The sequence below is a fragment of the Pelobates fuscus genome, chromosome 3, assembly GCF_036172605.1.
Source record: "Pelobates fuscus isolate aPelFus1 chromosome 3, aPelFus1.pri, whole genome shotgun sequence".
Lineage (NCBI taxonomy): Eukaryota > Metazoa > Chordata > Amphibia > Anura > Pelobatidae > Pelobates > Pelobates fuscus.
In genome coordinates this window covers 234,531,111-234,550,423 of record NC_086319.1, presented here as the reverse complement: position 1 = coordinate 234,550,423, position 19,313 = coordinate 234,531,111, and the positions used below count along the sequence as shown (strand labels likewise).

At 40.6% G+C, this 19,313-nt stretch overlaps 1 protein-coding gene across 2 annotated transcripts in view; it reads left to right on the top strand.

Annotated features, from left to right (window-relative positions):
- The window catches only part of PRPF18 (pre-mRNA processing factor 18), a 101,830-nt gene extending 96,441 nt beyond the window's left edge, over positions 1 to 5,389 (top strand). For both annotated transcript variants that reach the window (XM_063448206.1, XM_063448205.1), the window contains one exon: positions 5,008 to 5,389. In XM_063448206.1, coding sequence (XP_063304276.1) covers positions 5,008 to 5,088 — 81 coding nt within the window. In that variant the 3' untranslated portion in view covers positions 5,089 to 5,389. The remainder of the gene's footprint in view (positions 1 to 5,007) is intronic.
- The last annotated feature ends 13,924 nt before the right edge of the window (positions 5,390 to 19,313 follow it).

The window sequence follows — 19,313 nt, the reverse complement described above, 5'->3', positions numbered from 1 at the left end:
AAAATATACATTCTATTATTTGTGTCTTGGCCTAAAGGGAATTACAAGTGTTCTCTCATAGTTTGTGTGAGAGAGACCAGGATATATTGTAGTAATTATTTAAAATTCTTTCTTTTTACGGGCATGTGCGTCACAACTTCCACAAGAACATTTAAAGTAAGTCGACAAAGCATTATAGATACAAATGGCAGAGATAAGAAGATTCCGTGGTTTTGTTTTTGAACATAAAGACAGCAGCTTATGAAACTTTTACAGAATAGGGATAATAATGCAACACAAGGCCAGATAACCTAAAGCCCCACAATAATTGAAGCGTAAAAGCGAAGGCTACAAGAAATAGGAGTTCTAAGGGGCCACATAATACATCACAGAACTAAATTTGGAGAGGGCGTAGGAATTCTTGTTAAGCAGAAAGGGCTCCACAAAGGTGGTCCCTTAACAGTGGCCACAAGGGGGTGGGATGTTGTAGTACACTAAGAGCAATGCATACAAGGGTTCTATAGAACCATCAAGAGAAATAAAATTTGCAAATCATAGCTAATGAAATTAAAGCAAACCTCAGGGGGGACGGGGCCTGACAGCCAAGATGGCTAGACGCACAATCTAAGAGCTCCAGCGACCATGGACGAAAATATGAGGCTACCGATCGACAAAATAGTATTTATGGCGACCGGGATCAGTTACGGGACAGCAGTGGGACCATAACGATACCACCCCGGCACCAATACAATACGGACAAGCCTCACACGACCATGCGGCCTAAACGGGAGCAAAGCCTGCAGCCTGTGGACGACGACCGATCTCCTGGCCTGGAGCTCACTCAAAAACGGGAACCAGCCCTGCTACCCCCCCCTATGGACCGGCGGGGGACATCCCGGTCCTCGCTGGGGGCGACTACCCCCACAATCACACCCGCACAAGCGACTCAGTTGGCAAATAGACGAAAACTACAGGACCCACCTAAGATGGCGTCGCGGAGGCGGCCCAAGGCCAAACACCCACGCATCACACCACCCACGCACACAGGGGACTTTCTGAGATTGATATGCTCCTACCTATGGGCAACGCTCAAAGCCAGAAGGCAGCCCCATCGGATGGCAATGAGGGAGATGGTGGCGTGGATCCGCCCGGCCAAGCGACGCACCCTGCAATGGTACCCCCCACGCAAACACAGAGCGACCTCCAAAACAAAGCGGCGCCAAAGCTCACAAAGACGGCGGGAATCAGAGCCGGATCAATCGACTGCCTCAATCCATCGTCTCGTGTCACGAGACAAGCTCGGATCTACACCTCACCCAGTGGTCCCAGAAACCGAGGACTGGCACAGTACAAGCCTGCACGCTACCGTCCGCAAAGCCCACGGCAACGCTAACCAAGATGCAGCGAGACAACACCCAGGGAGACAAAACCAGCGGAGAGCTCCCTCACGACCCACTGGGGAAAAGCGTGAACCCCCACGTGTGCTCAGGACCCAGAAGAACTGCCTGACAGAGCGCCAGCGTTTCCCGGTATCAGGGGTCGGCTGAACTTTAACTGGACTTACCCGTTCGTACCAGAGTCCTGGAAAGGGTTATGTACTTTCTCCTATGGTTTACCCTGATTTATTGCCTGCCCCGAAGCCCTTGCTAGTACCAGTTCTGTGTTTTTGCTGTCGACACATGTTACCCGCAGTACAATTATATGCCACGTTATGTTATCTCTGTTTAACGTATCACTGCTTGTGACACATAAGTTAAGCGATCTCACTGGGTGTCATTTACTGCATTTATTGCATGTGTAATCCAGCAGGTTACTCAATGTTAAATAATATTTAGGCAGTCTTATTTCTAGCGATGCTTAAATCTATGTTGCCTTATTTACACAAGCAACACACCAGTATACCTTCCACACTGACACTGTGCAGAGGTGTACTGACAGCGTTCTTGCCAGGTCTGACAACATGCTGGCTATAGTACACTACATTCTACGCTGAAAGCACAACCAGGCCTATTTTTTATTCGTAAGCAGCCTATGTCACCAGTTGTATATATTTGAAATCCATGCTCATGATAAACCTCTCAGGTGACTAGGCACACATTGTTATCGTTAAACCATTTAGTTCGGCACATGTTCTCAGGCACGTTTCAAATGTATCGGCAAAACATACAATCTATATATCAGCCACTCTTTTCTAAAGAAACTTCACGAAAGCCAATACAAATATTTTACTAGCTACGAGCCCACCACCGTTTATAACCAGTCTTATTTTATTTAAAATGTTCGTAATAATGTACGTAGCCTCACCCTAGCAAAGCACCTGCTCATACTCAATGTTATCCATATACGTTACTCTTTCTTTGTTATACCTAGAAAGCCTTTACAGGCATGACTCCTTAATTTTTTACCATTACCTACCTTATGTACTACTTATTGTTCAGCATACTTCTTGGATTAGATAGAACTGTTAAAACTTAAATTTAAAAAAAAAAATGTACTGCTGCCACTGTTTTTCCGTGTACTCAAAGTGTGCGCTGTTGTGGCGCTTGACCTAACGATGTACCTACTTGCACAACAAAAATAAAGAATTAAAAAAAAAAAAAAAAGCAAACCTCAGAGCTGCTCAAAACAAAATCCAATAGCAGGATTAAAGCTGCAGAGCATCCTGTCAATCCATGTCTTTAAATTGTTGTGGAACAAATGCACAAATATTGGCTACATCGCGACTGGGAACCACATGATTCACTGGAGGTGCAACACCAGAGGCAGGTGAAGATGAGATTCCCAATGATTGCAGAAAAGCTGTAGATTCAGTTAAAGAAGCATCCTTTGAAAGCTGCCAGAACTTTGTGATTGCTTTAGGATACTTCGAATAATGACATCTCCTCTATCCAAACTGCTTCTCCTTGACCTTGAACATTTAAATTTAGTTTTTTGGCTCTGTCAACTAATGTATACTTTCTTAAACTCAAGGCTGAAAGAGAGTACATAGGTTTCTTTGTCTACCTGTCTGAGGCCTGTACCTTGATCTTCAGTAGGTAATGGCAGACTCTGAACATGCATCACTGGGAAGGTGCTCTGGGCCACAGACCCACCTTCCTCTAAGGAGGTTGAGAGCGATTACCCTGCAGGTGCCATCGTGGGCCTTTGTGGCCTGATGAACAAATAGCAAAATAGCCATATGTGAAAATGTATTTAAGACCTGCAGTGGTTATCGTACTGCGGTATTCTATTCATTTCCCAACAGCTGAGCATAAGTGATTATAGCTGCAGCAGGGAGTAGAGGAATAGTGTAGATGAATGCAGCTTCCAAGACAATTCTCCCCAGCAAATAGAATATTCCCCAAACATGAGCCTAGACTTCATGAAGGGTGTAACAGGAATGAGGTTTATTGAAAACACACTGGCTTTTATGAGAAATCCTCCTGCAAGAGGACTTCCCACAGCAAACAAAGACATTAGCCAATCATCATACAGTTTTACAGTAATACAGGCCTTCCCTCTGTCTGGGAGATATTGAGATAAGTTAAGGAATAAATCAATTATCTCCAGGCAGAGGGCACACAATTTTCCCAAAAGTTGGAACACCCCTTGCCAAACAAGGTATCCCCACAAATTACATATCCCCTGATAGCCCGATTTGGGGGACAAACATATCCAAATTTCACCCAGATCGGTTCAGGGGTTCTTAAAAAGTATGGAAGTCATGTTTTACCGACCACACACGAGGCTCCTGCCCAAAACAGTTCCACGAATTCAGCGTGTGCGGTCGGTCAGTTGAGAAAAAGGTAAAAAATGAACAAAGTACCGAATGGATCCTCCTGGCTCATAGGAGCGATTGCTCCCCTTGTCTGTACGAACAAAACTATCGAATGGCGGTCTTCTGGCTGTTCGGTAATTAGGAGAAGCCGGCGTTCAGTAGTTTCAGCGGTGGTTCGTGAGGTCGAGTGTCCAATTTTAGTTCCAGACACTCGACGACCAAGTCCCGCTGACTCCCCTCGTGCGAACAAGATGACCGCCGTTTTCTATTCCACGTGGCGTTCGGCTAACGAACAGCGGCCGCCCAGGGAGCACTTAATAGTCGGATCTTTGAACTTAATGAGCCAGGAGGGTGGTCGGTGTTCGGTAGTTTCAAACTACCGAACCAATCTTCAATATTTAGGCAGTGAATGGGGAAAACACACGAATAGAGAAGAAAATGTAAAACAAGTCAATTTTCTTCACAGTATTCTCCTTTCAAATGTTTCTCTGTAGTGTCTGGGAATGCCAGATAAATTGCAGTGAGGTTTGTAGACATGTAGAGGCAGTAAAAACGCCCTTAATAAAACAAAAGTTGCAGAGCTCATATCCTTTTGCTAAAGTGCCAGTGCAAGTATTTTCTATATTGCCAACTGGTTTTACACAAGGCAATTGTGGTGGAAATATTGATTAGGGAGGGAGAGAGTGGGAAGTATAGCTGTACTCTCTATTCAAACTTGATGATCTTAGCCAAACCAATGCTTTCCCATAGGAAAGCATTGGGAGGCTGACAGTCATACACAGCAAAGTATGCTTGTTTATAATGCTAATGTTGCTCCATTTTTAGGTTTTTGTAAGTAAATATGGCAACTATTTGACCTTACAACGACTTGTTGTAGTCTGTAGAAAACTGACTCATAATAATGTGTGTAAAGTGACAGCGCTTCAAAGCCCTTTATTACGTCACATTAGCACTATTCTGATAACATATCTTGTTAATAAATGCGTAAGACAATATGTTTGAAGAATAGCTCAGCTCTTTACAAACTTTATTTACAAGCCCAATCATAAGCTTAAAGGACACCTGAGCTCATACAGTCTGTATGGTTATAAAGGTAGCAAAACTGTTTTGTTTCAGACAGCAGTTAGCATGGTTAATTGTTAGGACCACTGGTGGCTTCAGACATTTGCAGCTTGAGAAATTTTCCCTCAGTGTCTTGGAAGCAAACATAGGCTGTAACGTGTCTTTAAAACAGAAAGTAGTAATATGGTTGCCTTTCTTTCTTTCTCCAGGGGCTGAAGAGATTAATGACAATTTGCCAGAAGCATTTTCCAACAGATCCATCAAAGTGTGTGGAATACAACGCGTTGTGAAAGTGATTTTCTTACATCATATACATATTGTACTAGAGAGCCTCTTGGATCTCCTGCCAAATAATGTTGGGAATAGCACCATAGCCAACACCCAAACAACTCTGGCTTTCAGCATTTCTGTTTTATAGAAATGTGTGCTATTTCAAACCATCAAATAATGACTCGAGCACATTTGTGTTTAATGTGAGCCACTAAGAGATCATTATTTAAACTATCTGCATAAATACTATCCAAGTATTTCTTTTATGTAGAATTGGATTGTCAAACAAAAAATGTGAAAAATAAATGGTTTCTGACCTTGGCCACCTTTTGAGTGTCATGTATAGAGTTGAATTTGATACATTCTTTCTGCAGTTTCCTTTAGTCTAGTGACATCTGGCTTTCCACAAGTGTTTTAAGCCACAATTAATGTTTATTGGATTGTGTTTGCAGACTACACTTTGGGAATGGCACGATGTAATTAATGATGTGTCTTCACAGCAGTACAAATCACTAAAACAAGCCAAACTCTGGATTATTACAATTAACTTAAACCTTTTACAACTGCCTAGAAATTATAAAAATGTAGACAAAAAACTTAAACCACAATTCTTTTTCTCCGTTTCATGTTCACTCATTCATTTTCTGGCTATATTGTTTGTGTTAAACAAAACAAAAAAAACAACATATTTAAATGATTTAGCAACATAGCAAAAAGTTGGTTTGTCCTAAGGAACATTTGTAAAGGGAACAAAACTGGTACAACTCTAGGAATTGGATATAACTTGACAATGACAATGTGAATAACAATTCGATCAGTTCAGGTCTAATATACACTGTTGGTCCATCACACTTCCCACCTGTCAGAAACAGACAGAGGATGGGTACTACCATGTTTTGTGATGGTCATCTATTTCTCGTACGGACTGTAATTACAAATATTTACTAAAAGAGGTTGAGTCCCAAAAAGAGATCTAAACATCAAAAAAAGCCTTAAAAACTTAACCTTATTGGGTATAACGATTAAAAATGTACATAAAAATACGAAAAGTAAGTATACACAAAATAAATGTGATTTGTGAACTGTGATCTATAGAAAAATATACATAGAGGTGCTTGAACTTGCTACCAAGCCAGTGTACCATGTGGACTATCAGTGAAAGCCTACAGACTATAGAGCAGGGGTTCTCAACCCAGTCCTCAAGGACCCCCTACCAGTCCAGGATGTAGGCATTACCTGGGTGTGTCTAAGAGGTTTAAGAAAAAAGGAGCAGAAAAATAAATCTTGATGTATCAAGCGGCAGTTGCTGAATTAAAATTTAAATAGAGGCTATAAAATACCTCCACAGTATGAAGCTATATACACAGCTGCAGAGTTTGAAAGTAAGTTACCAGCATAAGATACTATGCCCCTTCCTCAAAATTAACAAAGTACCTCTGAACATAAAATACATCATCATTTAGTAGACTAGTGAAATAAGATAGATTGCAACCTAATCATGACATTAACACAAAATACCCACTGGGAATACCAAAGACCACTAAATATATAGTAATAAATAAAATAGCACAAATCCCAGCTTGGTAGTATGTGTAAGTGTTAGGAGCCAGTCACAAAATAATGAAGTGTTTGAAGGCCGCCGGACATTGCAGTATAATGAACAGTGTTCTATATAAGCCATCATGCTGGCACTACTACCCCCGTATCCCAGTGAGACTTTCCCATGCTGGTTCAAGTGAGATAAAAACAACTAAAGATCGAAGCACCTTTTTATCCCGTCAATCAAACATTTTTTTTAGTTGCCCCACAAGAGCATTACATAACTTTATGTATATTAATTCATCAATAGGCATATCTACAACTTAGCAGATTTCTACCCATCAGTTTAAGTCTGATTTATCTATTCATACTTAATACAGTCTGAGTCTATCAGCAGAATTATTAGTGATCGCTTTATTAAGTGCATTCAAAGGTGGGGGCATGCTGTATTGACATCTTGCTGTTTTGATTGGTGGGATGACCTCAGTAAGGGGCAACCCTCAATGCTTTAAATTTAAGAGCATGTCTGGTGCAGCTGTCAGTGGCAGTAGATCCAGATGAAGGCGCAAGCGTGTGCCATCATGCGTGTCGATATTTAAGATTTTTATTCTCACATAGGGAAGTCTCTATGATACAGGGATAGGGGGTAGTAGTGCCAGCTTGTATAGTTCACCACTGGGATGATGAGATAGGCGAGCATTATAGTAGATTACAGTTCAGAATATAATTATGTCTCAGTTGGCTGCTGGGATTTCTGCTAGTATTGGTCTTTACTTTATGGCAGGGCTTGACAAATTTGATTCTAGGAGCCAGCTAAAGAAGTTAGGAGCCAGATTTTTTTTTTTTTTTTTTTAAACTTGCATAGCTTTATATTAAACGACAAAAATACAATTCTTAAAGGGACACAATAGTCACCAGGACCGCTACAGCTTAATATAGTGGTTCTGGTGTCTGTACCCTGTCCCTACAGGCATTTCAATGTAAACACTGACGTTTCAGAGAAAAGGCAGTGTTTACATTTCTTCCTAGTGACCATTATTCAGATGGTCACTAGAGGTGTTTCCTATGTCAGTGCTGCACAGCGTGCAGCACTACATTCAGCGCCTCCACGCTCTGCATGTTCCTAATAGAGATGCATTGATCCAATGCATCTCTATGAGGAGAGACTCATTGATGCAGCGTTTTGCAGCCAATTCTATAGGAAAACAGTGATAGAGGCAGGGCCAGTTGAGGGGAGACCAGCATGGCGTGGGATAAAAAGGTGAGTAAAAACGTCATTCCTTTGCGAACAGTAGGGGGTCTGGTAACCTAAACACACACACTTCATGATACCCCATGACAGACAGACACATACCATGACAGAGAGACACACACACGTATACCATGACAGACAGACCCATACACACAGACACACCTGCATATCATGAGACACACATACACCATGACAGAGACACACACACCCACCATGACAGACACACATACAGCACAAGACAGACAGGCGCACGCACACAAACACTATGACAGAGAGACCCATATACTCACACTATGACAGACAATGCCTATGGGGTCCAGTAGGCTACCGGCTGGGGGATCGTGGAGGCGGGCGGCTAGCTGCGCAAATAGTAGGCGGGCGGCGAGGGAGCTGTGATGTGCCTTGGCGTCTGGGATTTGTGTAGCCCTTCTTTATGGAATTTCCAGTAAGTATTTAGTGTTTATCTCAGGACTAGGTTGCAATCTACTTTCACTAGTCTATGAATTGATGATTTACTGTAAGTTTTAAGATTAGGTTGGAATCTACAATTTATATAGAGCAATCTCTGTATTTACTATATAAGAAGACTGTTACTTTTGCTAATTAAGAGATTCTCCAGTGCCCAGGAAAACATACCGTATATACTCGAGTATAAGCCGACCCGAATATAAGCCGAGGCCCCTAATTTTACCCCAAAAAACTGGGAAAACTTATTGACTCGAGTATAAGACTAGGGTGGGAAATGCAGCAGCTACTGGTAAATTTCTAAATAAAATTAGATCCTAAAAAAAATATATTAATTGAATATTTATTTACAGTGTGTGTATAATGAATGCAGTGTGTGTATGAGTGCAGTGTGTGTGTGTATGAATGCAGTGTGTGTGAGTGCAGTGTGTGTGTATGTGTGCAGTGTGTGTGTGTGTGTGTTGCAGTGGTGGGGGGGTGGGCAATTTTATTATTTTATTTATTTATTTATTTTTTCATTATTATTTCTTCTTATTATTTTTTTATTTAATTATTCTTATTTCATTTATTTTTTCGTCCCCCCTCCCTGCTTGCTAGCTGGCCAGGGAGGGGGGCGCTTACTCCCTGGTGGTCCAGTGTCATTGGTAGTTCAGTGGGGGGGGGGTGAGGGGGGCTGCAGAGAGCGTTACTTACCTTTCCTGCAGCTCCTGTCAGCTCTCTCCTCCTCCCCGCCGTCCGGCAGGCAGGAGAGACCTAATTCGCACGCGCAGCAATGCACGCACATTAGACCTCCCCATAGGAAAACATTCAATGCTTTCCTATGGGGATTTTGGCGACGCTGGAGGTCCTCACATAGCGTGAGGACATCCAGCGCTGCTTAAAACACTTTTCGTGTTATAAGAGGACTTAACCCTGCAAGGTAAATATTGCATTTTATGAAAACTGCAATAATTACACTTGCAGGGTTAAGGGTAGTGGGAGTTGGCACCCAGACCACTCCAATGGGCACTATTTGCCTGCTCTATCAATTACAACAATTCATGTACAATAATCTTTGAGTTCATCATCCATGCGCCCATGTCCCTGACTATAGCGATCCCGACAATACCTAATCCTAACTTTCAATGGAAACTCAATGACTTCTTACTTAGCAAAGTTAAGAACATTGACAGAATCCAGGAAACGGCTAACAATTACTTTAAAGAGAACAAAACTCCAGACACATCACCAGCCCTAATCTGGGAAGCCCACAAGCCTCATCCCTAAAACGCGAAAGGGAACAAAAAATTAACCAACTAACCCGTGAATTGAAAGACCTAGAAAACACATACCAACAATCCAAACACCCACTAGATGAATACAAACAACTAGTGTCAAAGAGATCAGAACTGACAACACTACTACAAATAAACGCTAAACGCAAACTGTCGTTAACTATACACTCATACTACACCAAAGGAGGGAAAGCAGGTAAATTCTTAGCTCAAGCCCTACAACAAGGGAAGCAATCCACCTTTATCTCAGAAATCAAACAAGAAGATGGAACTAAAACATATCATATGCCAAAGATCATACAAGCATTCCACAAATTCTACACTGACCTTTACAACCTGAAACAAACTCACCCCACCAAAGATGACATCCAGCAATTCTTTAATCCTAGGATCAAAAATACACTCCCACATAACGAAGTTGACTTCCTTGATGAACCTATCACAATAGACGAATTTAGAAACCCAGTCAAAACACTCCCATTAGGCAAAACCCCTGGCCCTGATGGTTACACGGGTAAATACTACAAAATCTTATCCCAAACACTAGCTCAACCCTTTGTAGACGCGTTCAACACCAGAAATCTCTCCTCCTCCATACCTAAATCAGCACTTGAAGCAACAATCTTTGAGTCCATCATATGAAAAGATCATATCTTAATCTTTTCAATTTATTTGCATATTACTGTTTTCTCCTCTTACAGAGCTACTTTGTTGCTTTTGAGGAAGGGACATAGTATCTTGCTCTGGTCATTTACTTTCCATTTCTACAGTTGTGTATCATGACAAGGGTACATAATTCATTGTTGCACTATAGAATATTGCTATCTAATGTGATTTGTGTAATGCAGACATGAATTAACTACCTGGTAGAGGTGGTATTGTCAAATTCAGCATGAGAGCGGATAAAAATGGTTTGTATAGGAATGTAATGTATGTCAGAAGGTTTAAAACTTGAATTCCTCTTTGGCAGCTGTGACTTCAACCATAGCTTCTGCATGGTGTTGCTTCTAAGTCTAGCTTTAATGTAAACTAACGTGCTAATCTACCATATGCTTATATCCCATCCTAGTGTATTCATTTGATACGCTAAGTGAACATTGCATATCAAAAAGAAACATTAGTACTAAGCCACATATGAATAATCATGCCTCCTTTTGTGCATAATTAGAATGGGGAAAGCACAAACTACAAAAATAATATAAATATGGCTAGTGCAGCTAAAGTCATTTGGAAGGAATTTTGAAGTCGGCTGTATTAGGTCACAAGTAAGAAGTGTGACATATGTATGGAAAACTTGCAACAAATTGAAAGATACAATAATTTCTGTGGCAAGCACAAAAGAGGAAATAAAATCAAAATGTTCTGTTTGGAATGATGTTGGTCTGAAATACAAGGGGGAGGTCACTTATTTTTCTATAGGTACGCCATCCCTCCACCAATACCACCTCTGGGAAACTTGAGATGAATACAGGAGGTATACATTTTTCGCCATTTTTCCTTGCTGGAGTCTCCACCAGGCAGAAGACATTGCTACTTTTATAATCTAAGTGAGTAATTTCCAGTCTAGTGCAGACAAACTGTGAATTTTAACAGTTTCCCCGCCAGAACCAAGTTGCGCGCACACTTTGAGTAGGCTGCATTCGTGACACTGTATATAACCTCCATTTGAAATTGTGCAATTATTTCTGCTTTATACATAACATATTTATTTTTCTGCTTTGTAACTCCTCTTATGGCCTTATTACTATAAAGTGTCTGTAGGCGTTCACTCATAGCCCATATGATACATATGACAGCAACTTCAACCACCCCCCATGTATATTTTCCTACATGTCACTGCTCAAATGTCACATTTATTTTGTGTACAGTTATTTTTTGTGCTTTGATAAGCTCTTTTAATTGTTATACCCAAGAAAGTTCACTGGGTTGTTTGATTTCTTTTTAGGACTTCTTTTAATATTTCTATTTTGGGTTAGAACCTATCTGCATGTCAGCTATGCAATGGTCACTTTACAAGTGGTAAATTACAAGAACATTATCACCTTTTGTACAGCTTTACAATATTCAGTTACCCACATGAGCATGCTGTATGGGTTTGAAAACAGGATCATTTACTAAAGTGAATTTCAAATTTAAACCCTTAAGGGGTTGTCTTACGCTTAAGGACACAAGCCATTTTTTGCTGTTTGTGTTCAAATGCAATTTACATCTGTGATTTATTGCACCAACACATATTATACATTGTTGTTGTTTTTTAGAGGGCTTTAATTTGATGTCACATATACATAAATATTATCTAATTAATTCTCATTATTTAAAAAAAAAAAACAACAAAAAAAAACTTTCACAGTTTTGGCAATAATAGTGTGTGCATAATATGTCCAGCTTAGAAAAAGTAATTCAAAAGAACATCATATGTATAGGATTCCAGCTTATTTTGAAAGTTACAGGTCACAAAATACTAAAATAAAAATTCAATTTGCAAAAATTTTAGAAGTTGGTATGTTGGTCTTGTAGGTTTAGTAGCCATCACAGAAAAAAATTGCCACACAAAAGTATATATTTATATAAAGTAAACATCACAGGCTATTTACCTAAGGTTAGTTTGACACTTTTTACATAGCCATTTCATCGCCAATCTCTGCTAAATATTGGAGTAAAATTGTGTTTTTTCTTTATTTTGGCATATACACATATAAGAAGGTTTTTGTAATGTGTATTTCGTAAAGCTGGTGTGTGATATTGCAGCACAGAACCCCATACTGTGTTCAGCTACATCTGTTAAGTATAACGATACCCCCATTGTATGCCTTTGACACTTTTCTGTAAAGCTGCAGTGCCATATAAGAGACAAGGCTATTTCAGTTTCTATATTTAGAATTTTCATAGATGGATTTGACGGGCCTATGTCTCATTGTAGGGTATTATCAGGGCCGGCGCTACCATAAGGCAGCCCAGGCGGCCGCCTTAGGGCGCACCGGCCCTGGGGGCACAAAATCAGGCTGACCGGAAGGAGGGAAGCGCACTGCGCTCCCCTCCAACCGACGACCTGTTGTAGCGTGGCCGAGCGCCCGGTTCTGCGGGCGCGCGAGGGAGCACTCTCCCATGTGTGCTTCCTCTTCAGCTCCCTCGCGCGCCGCATACTGATACCGGAGCCGGAAGATGACGTCATCTTCCGGCGCCGGCATCCCTACGCGGTGCGCGAGGGAGCTGAAGAGGAAGCACACATGGGAGAGTGCTCCCTCGCGCCTGCCCGGGAGCCAGCCAGCCAGCCAGCTAGCTAGCTAGCTAGCCAGCCAGCCAGCTAGCCAGCCAGCCCAGGAGCCCAGCAGCACCACTGGACCCCAGGGAATCCCTTCAGCACTCCAAAAAGGTAAGGAGGCTGAGGGATTAAATTAAAAAAAAAACGTGTTAGTGTGAGTGTTAGTGTGTGTGTGTGTGTCTGCTAGTGAGTGTCAGTGTGTGTGTCTGCTAGTGAGTGTCAGTGTGTGTGTCTGCTAGTGAGTGTCAGTGTGTGTGTTTGCTAGTGAGTGTCAGTGAGTGTGTCTGCTAGTGTCAGTGAGTGTGTCAGTGAGTGTGTCTGCTAGTGAGTGTCTGCTAGTGAGTGTCAGTGTGTGTCTGCTAGTGTGTCAGTGAGTGTGTCTGCTAGTGTGTCAGTGAGTGTGTCAGTGAGTGTGTCTGCTAGTTAGTGTCAGTGTGTGTCTGCTAGTGAGTGTCAGTGTGTGTCTGCTAGTGAGTGTCAGTGAGTGTGTCTGCTAGTGTGTCAGTGAGTGTGTCTGCTAGTGAGTGTCAGTGAGTGTGTCTGCTAGTGTGTCAGTGAGTGTGTCTGCTAGTGTGTCAGTGAGTGTGTCTGCTAGTGAGTGTCAGTGTGTGTGTCTGCTAGTGAGTGTCAGTGAGTGTGTCTGCTAGTGTGTCAGTGAGTGTGTCTGCTAGTGAGTGTCAGTGAGTGTGTCTGCTAGTGAGTGTCAGTAAGTGTGTTACTGTGTGTCTCTTACTGAGTGTGTTTGTGTGTGTATTAGTGAGTCTGTTTGATGTCTGTTAGTGAGTGTGTGTTTGTCAGTGAGAGTGTATGTTTTGTAAGTGAGTGTGTATGTATGTATGTCTGTCGCTGAGTGTGTCTGTAAGTAAATGTGTGTGTCTGTTAGCTGGTGTGTATGCATCTGTTCGTGAGAGTGTGTGTGTGTCTTCAGCACTTACCTTTCTCTAGCGCCGGACTCCCTTGGCGCTGGGGATCCCTCCGCCTCTCAGCTCCGAATGCTCTTGCCGCGCACGCATTCAAACCGCCCATAGGAAAGCATTACTCAATGCTTTCCTATGGACGTTCAGTGTTTTAGAATAGCGGAAGCTCCTCTAGCGGCTGTCAGTGAGACATCCACTAGAGGCTGGATTAACCCTCGGTGAAACATAGCAGTTTCTCTGAAACTGCTATGTTTTCAGCTGCAGGGTTAAAACTAGAGGGACCTGACACACAGACCACTTCATTGAGCTGATGTGATCTGGGTGTCTGTAGTGGTCCTTTAACATACCGCGGTCGCAGGGGTCACAGCCCTGCAACCCCTGCGACCAGGTGCCCGCCGCCATGTGTTGGAGGCGGCGAGGATATGAATGACATCATATCCCTGCTCCCTGTGTACCACACAGCGCGGCTGGCGCCCTGTGATGGGGCTGGGCTGCAGGACAGGACTCCAAGGAGCCAGACAGCATGCATCCAGGGGACAAGATTGAACTGATGTAAGTATGTAATTGTGTATGTCTCTGTATGTATGTATGTATGTATGTAGGTCTCTGTATGCCTGTATGTCTTTGTATGTATGTTTCTGTATGCATGTATGTGTCTGTATGTTTCTGTATACCTGTATGTCTCTGTATGAACAAATGTATGTGTCCGTATGCCTGTATGTCTCTGTATGTACAAATGTATGTGTCTGTATGCCTGTATGTCTTTGTACGTATGTGTCTGTATGCCTGTATGTCTCTGTATACCTGTATATATGTATGTGTCTGTATGCGTGTATGTGTCTGTATGCGTGTATGTGTCTGTATGCCTGGATGTCTCTGTATGTATGTTTCTGTATGTCTGTCTATGTATGTATGTGTCTGTATGACGGTATGCCTCTGTATGTATGTCTATATGCCTGCATGTATGTCTCTGTCTGTGTCTGTATGTCTCTGTATGATTATTTCTGTGTTTGTATGAACCTTATTTTAAACGAGGGTGGGGGGCACCAAAATGCATCTTCGCCTGTGTAACTAAAAATCCTAGCACCGGTCCTGGGTATTATAGCAGTGTGACTGTTCAAATACCCCACAAAGGGCTTTCATTTGATAAAGCAGACACCCCAGGGTATCTTATATGGTGTATATTGTGCCTTAACTTGTCACCATTTTTTCACCAATTTATGTCAATGTTTGTGGTGAGGGGAAAAAAACAAACATATATGTTGCATTTCTGCTGTGTATTTATTACACTTAATATGTACCACTGTCATAAAAATCCCCAAATTATGCTCAGTTACATCTTCTGAGTAAAACAATATGCCCAATGTATGACCTAGACCCTATTTTGTGAAGTTACAGTGCTGTAAAAGAGACGTGACAAGTTAAGATTTTTAAGTGTGAATTTTCATGGAGGGTTTTGATACGTCTGTGTCCCACTTTTGCGCACTTGAACAGGCTACATATTACAACTACACCATAAAGGCATACCATTTCTTAAAGACGACTTCCCAGGGTATGTCAAAAGGCATATTTTGAACCTTAGCGTGGGATCATTTTTCCGCTAGCTTGTACCAAGTGTAGTGGTAATAAGCATTTTTCTGCCTTTTTAACACACAAAGTGAGTTTGCACAGTATATTTTGCAAACCTTATGCGTGCTACTACTGTATAATACTTCATATGTTTCTCAGCTTTGTCATCTGAGTACAGCAATACACCCATATGTATATTTTCCAGGTATATGTGGACATGGAAGGGGCACATTTGAGACGGTCAATCCAGTTTTTTTCAAACTTTGAATTTTTACGCTGTGTCCATATCCCATTTTAGAGTATTTTAGCAGGCTATATAGTCCAACTAGAGAACAAAAGTGGAAACCACCCAGAGTATGTATAGTGAACAAAATACAAAAGGACAACCTGATATAGGTCAAATATCCTCAAATGGAATCTGTGTAAGAATAGAAAGCACTTTCATAGCGTAAAAAAGTTAATCCAAGTAGTGTTTAAAGTGAGATAGAAATACACTCACAAACAAACGAATATTCAGGCCTTTCACCCTCTCAGGGGTAGTGTGATGAGCAAAGAAGTCCTCCAACACGATATATGTGGATGTAAAAAATGCAATATAGTGAAGTTTGTTTATAAATATATAAATTCACATTTATTCATTGCACTTACAAATTAGCAGCATAAAACAGGCATCTCTCCATACATATATGGAACTCCTGGTGATGATAATCGAGTATCCACAGTCCAGAGACAGGGAGAAGATACAGCATTCAAATACAAATACAAATAAATAAAAACAAATATAAGTTCGTAGAAGTAGAGTTATCCAACGCGTTTCGTCCTATTTGGATGTCGGACTTCTTCAGGGATAATTGTGGATCCACTTCTACGGGTTTTTATACCCATCAGCAACCTCTTCTTAATCCGATACACATGTGAACAAACATGCGTTTCACTGTGGAACGCAGAAATCCAGCGTGGAGTGCAGAGAGCTTGTCAAACAGTTCCGGGTTGTAGTGCGCATGCGCGTGAAAATCGCGCATGCGTCAACTGAAAAGACCATTGCCTGCAGGGGACAAAAGGCATAGAAAGGCGAAAAACGCCTGAGAACAAAACCGATCATGTTTTGCTACAGATTTTAATAGAGTGGGAGAATTCCCAATAATATTACAGCAAATACTTTAGATATGTCTCCCCATCCTAGTAAGAATACACATATCTGTACATAGGCACAAAATTAACTCCATAATGTAAATTATACATATATATACACACAACCATATGCAAGTGTAAATTTATAGAAAAGAAAGGGATTAAAATCCAATTTATATGGATCAAATTAAGGGCATGTAGCCCCATTTATAAGGAATTGGTGTGCAGAAATATTAAATTATAAACTTATTATGCGTGAAAATAGAGAGTTAGACTTAATTAAAGGGTCATATATACCCATAATATATTTTATTTTATTGATGTGTATGGAACTGTAAGTGTCAATTAGTAAGTTAAAGAACTTCCTACAAATGAGTTGGGAAATATAACTATAATAAGGGATTAAATTAAAATTTAAGTATAAAAATAAAGACTATACAAGTTGAAAGGAGTAAAACTCAATTGAAGGGTCATGTGTACCCATCATATATTATATTATATGGAACTATAGGTGTCGATTGAATTGATTAAAGAGCTTCCTATAAATGAATTGATAAATTGAACCATAGTGAGGGGTCGAAAAAAATTCCTTTAAAATATAAAAATTATATATATAAAAGAATATATATATAAAAATATAATAACAAAATTATTATACACTTACATATAGGTTATATATACATGTGTAAACAAAGAAAAAACATGGCATCCAATTACAGAGACCATGACAGCAAAGAGAACCTTTTAGAAGATGATTAGATGAGACCCTGTAGATCTATTTCTTGGTTGAGCCCCATATTCAAGGTATTTAGATTAAAAATCCACCAGGCCTCCTTCCTAATTAATTCCTGTAGTTTATCACCCCCTCTCCATCCTAGTTGGACCGGGTCTATTCCATAAACCTGCAGAGTGTTCCAGGTGAATGAGGGGCAGGAATTGCAGTGTCTTGGTACACTATGGTCAATTTTATTTTTGCGTATGTTGTTATGGTGTTCCAATGTTCTGGTGTGTAACTTTCTGGATGTACGTCCGACATATTGGGCACCACAGCCGCATTGCAATAAATAGATTACAAAAGTAGAAGAACAGTGGATATAGTTTTTTATTTTATATGTTTTTTTCGTATATGTGCCAGTGAAATCTTGGATTTTCCTTTTGAGGTGTGTGCAAGTAGAACAATGGCCACAGCTGTAAAACCCTTGTACTTGGGTCTTGAAAAGGTTATTGTAAGAAGGAGTGATAGGTAATAGACTGGGTGCCAATTTGTTTTTTAAATTGCTGGATTTTTTGTAAATTACTGTGGGAAAGTCTGGTAACACATCTTTTAAGATCTCATCTCTCTTTAAGATGTACCAGTGCTTCCTGAGGATTTTTTCTACCTGTCTAGCTTGGGAATTATATTGAGTAACAAACGCAAATTCAAATTTGCTAATTTTATTGCTGTTATTTTTTCCCTTATCTGTATTATCACTTTTCTCCTTATTTTTATTTTTCCATCTGAATCTATTTTTTATTTTTTGCTCAGCTGTTAATAGTTCCAGACCCTCTTCACTTTTGTTAGTCAGTAACAATGATCTGTCAAAATTTAGTATTTCAGATTTCGATGTCTCCATTTTTTTCACATTATACCCTTTGTCAGTGTATCTTTGTTGTACAATCTTAGACTGTTCTAGGAACATATGGTCGTCTGTGCAGTTCCTTCTGAGTCGGGTGAATTGGCTCTTAGGAATGTTAGAGAGCCATGGAGGATAATGAGTACTGGAGTTATCGATGGCTGTATTACAGTCTGTGGGTTTAAAATACGTCTTGGTTTTTAATTTATTGTGTTCTACATATATAGTTAAATCCAAGAAATTAATACTGGAGTTACTGGATATCGAAGTGAATTTTAAATTATATTCATTGTCATTTACTTGACCCAAAAATAAATCAAGGTCTTCTGTGGACCCATCCCAGATAATCAGGACATCATCGATGAAGCGCCGCCACAGGACCAAACCACCCCCACCAGGGTCCGCCAACTTGATGTGTTGGCGCTCCCAATGGGACACATACAAGTTGGCAAAACTGGGGGCGAATTTTGTTCCCATGGCGACGCCACACCGCTGAAGAAAAAACTGACCATTGAACCAGAAGAAGTTTTTGGCGAGTACGAACTGAATACAGCTCACCAGAAACTCAATCTGGGCATCCTCTAAAACTTGTGGAGATCTAAGGACATCTTGAATGCAAGTAATACCTTTCACGTGGGGTATGTTAGAGTATAGGGCTGTGATGTCTGCTGTCGCTAGAATATAGGAGGACTTCCACTCCATAGATTGCAAATCTTGCAGAATATGCCTGGTGTCTTTAATAAAAGTATCATGTAATGGGACATATGGCTGTAAAAATAAATCCACATATTCTGATAATTTGCATGACAAGGAATTGATTCCACTTATGATGGGACGTCCTGGGGGTTTTTGGGTATTCTTGTGAATTTTTGGCAAAAAATAAAAAACTGCCACTTTGCAATTTGGATTAAAGATGTATTTGAACTCATCCTGGTTTATAATGTTATTGTTTAAACCAGTGGTCGATAATGTATGTAATTCTGCCAAAAATTCAGAAGAAGGATTATTGTCTAAAATTTGATAAGTGTTAACGTCATGTAAGATATTATAGGCTTCCTGTAAATAATAAGTTTTATTCATAATAACAATCCCCCCTCCCTTGTCAGCTTCTTTTATAACCAAATTGTGATTTTCTGTAAGTGTGGTTAGAGCTAGCTTTTCTTTTTTGGTAAGATTAGGTTTGAATTTTTTGTCCACAATTTTATTTAAATTTAAAGACTCCC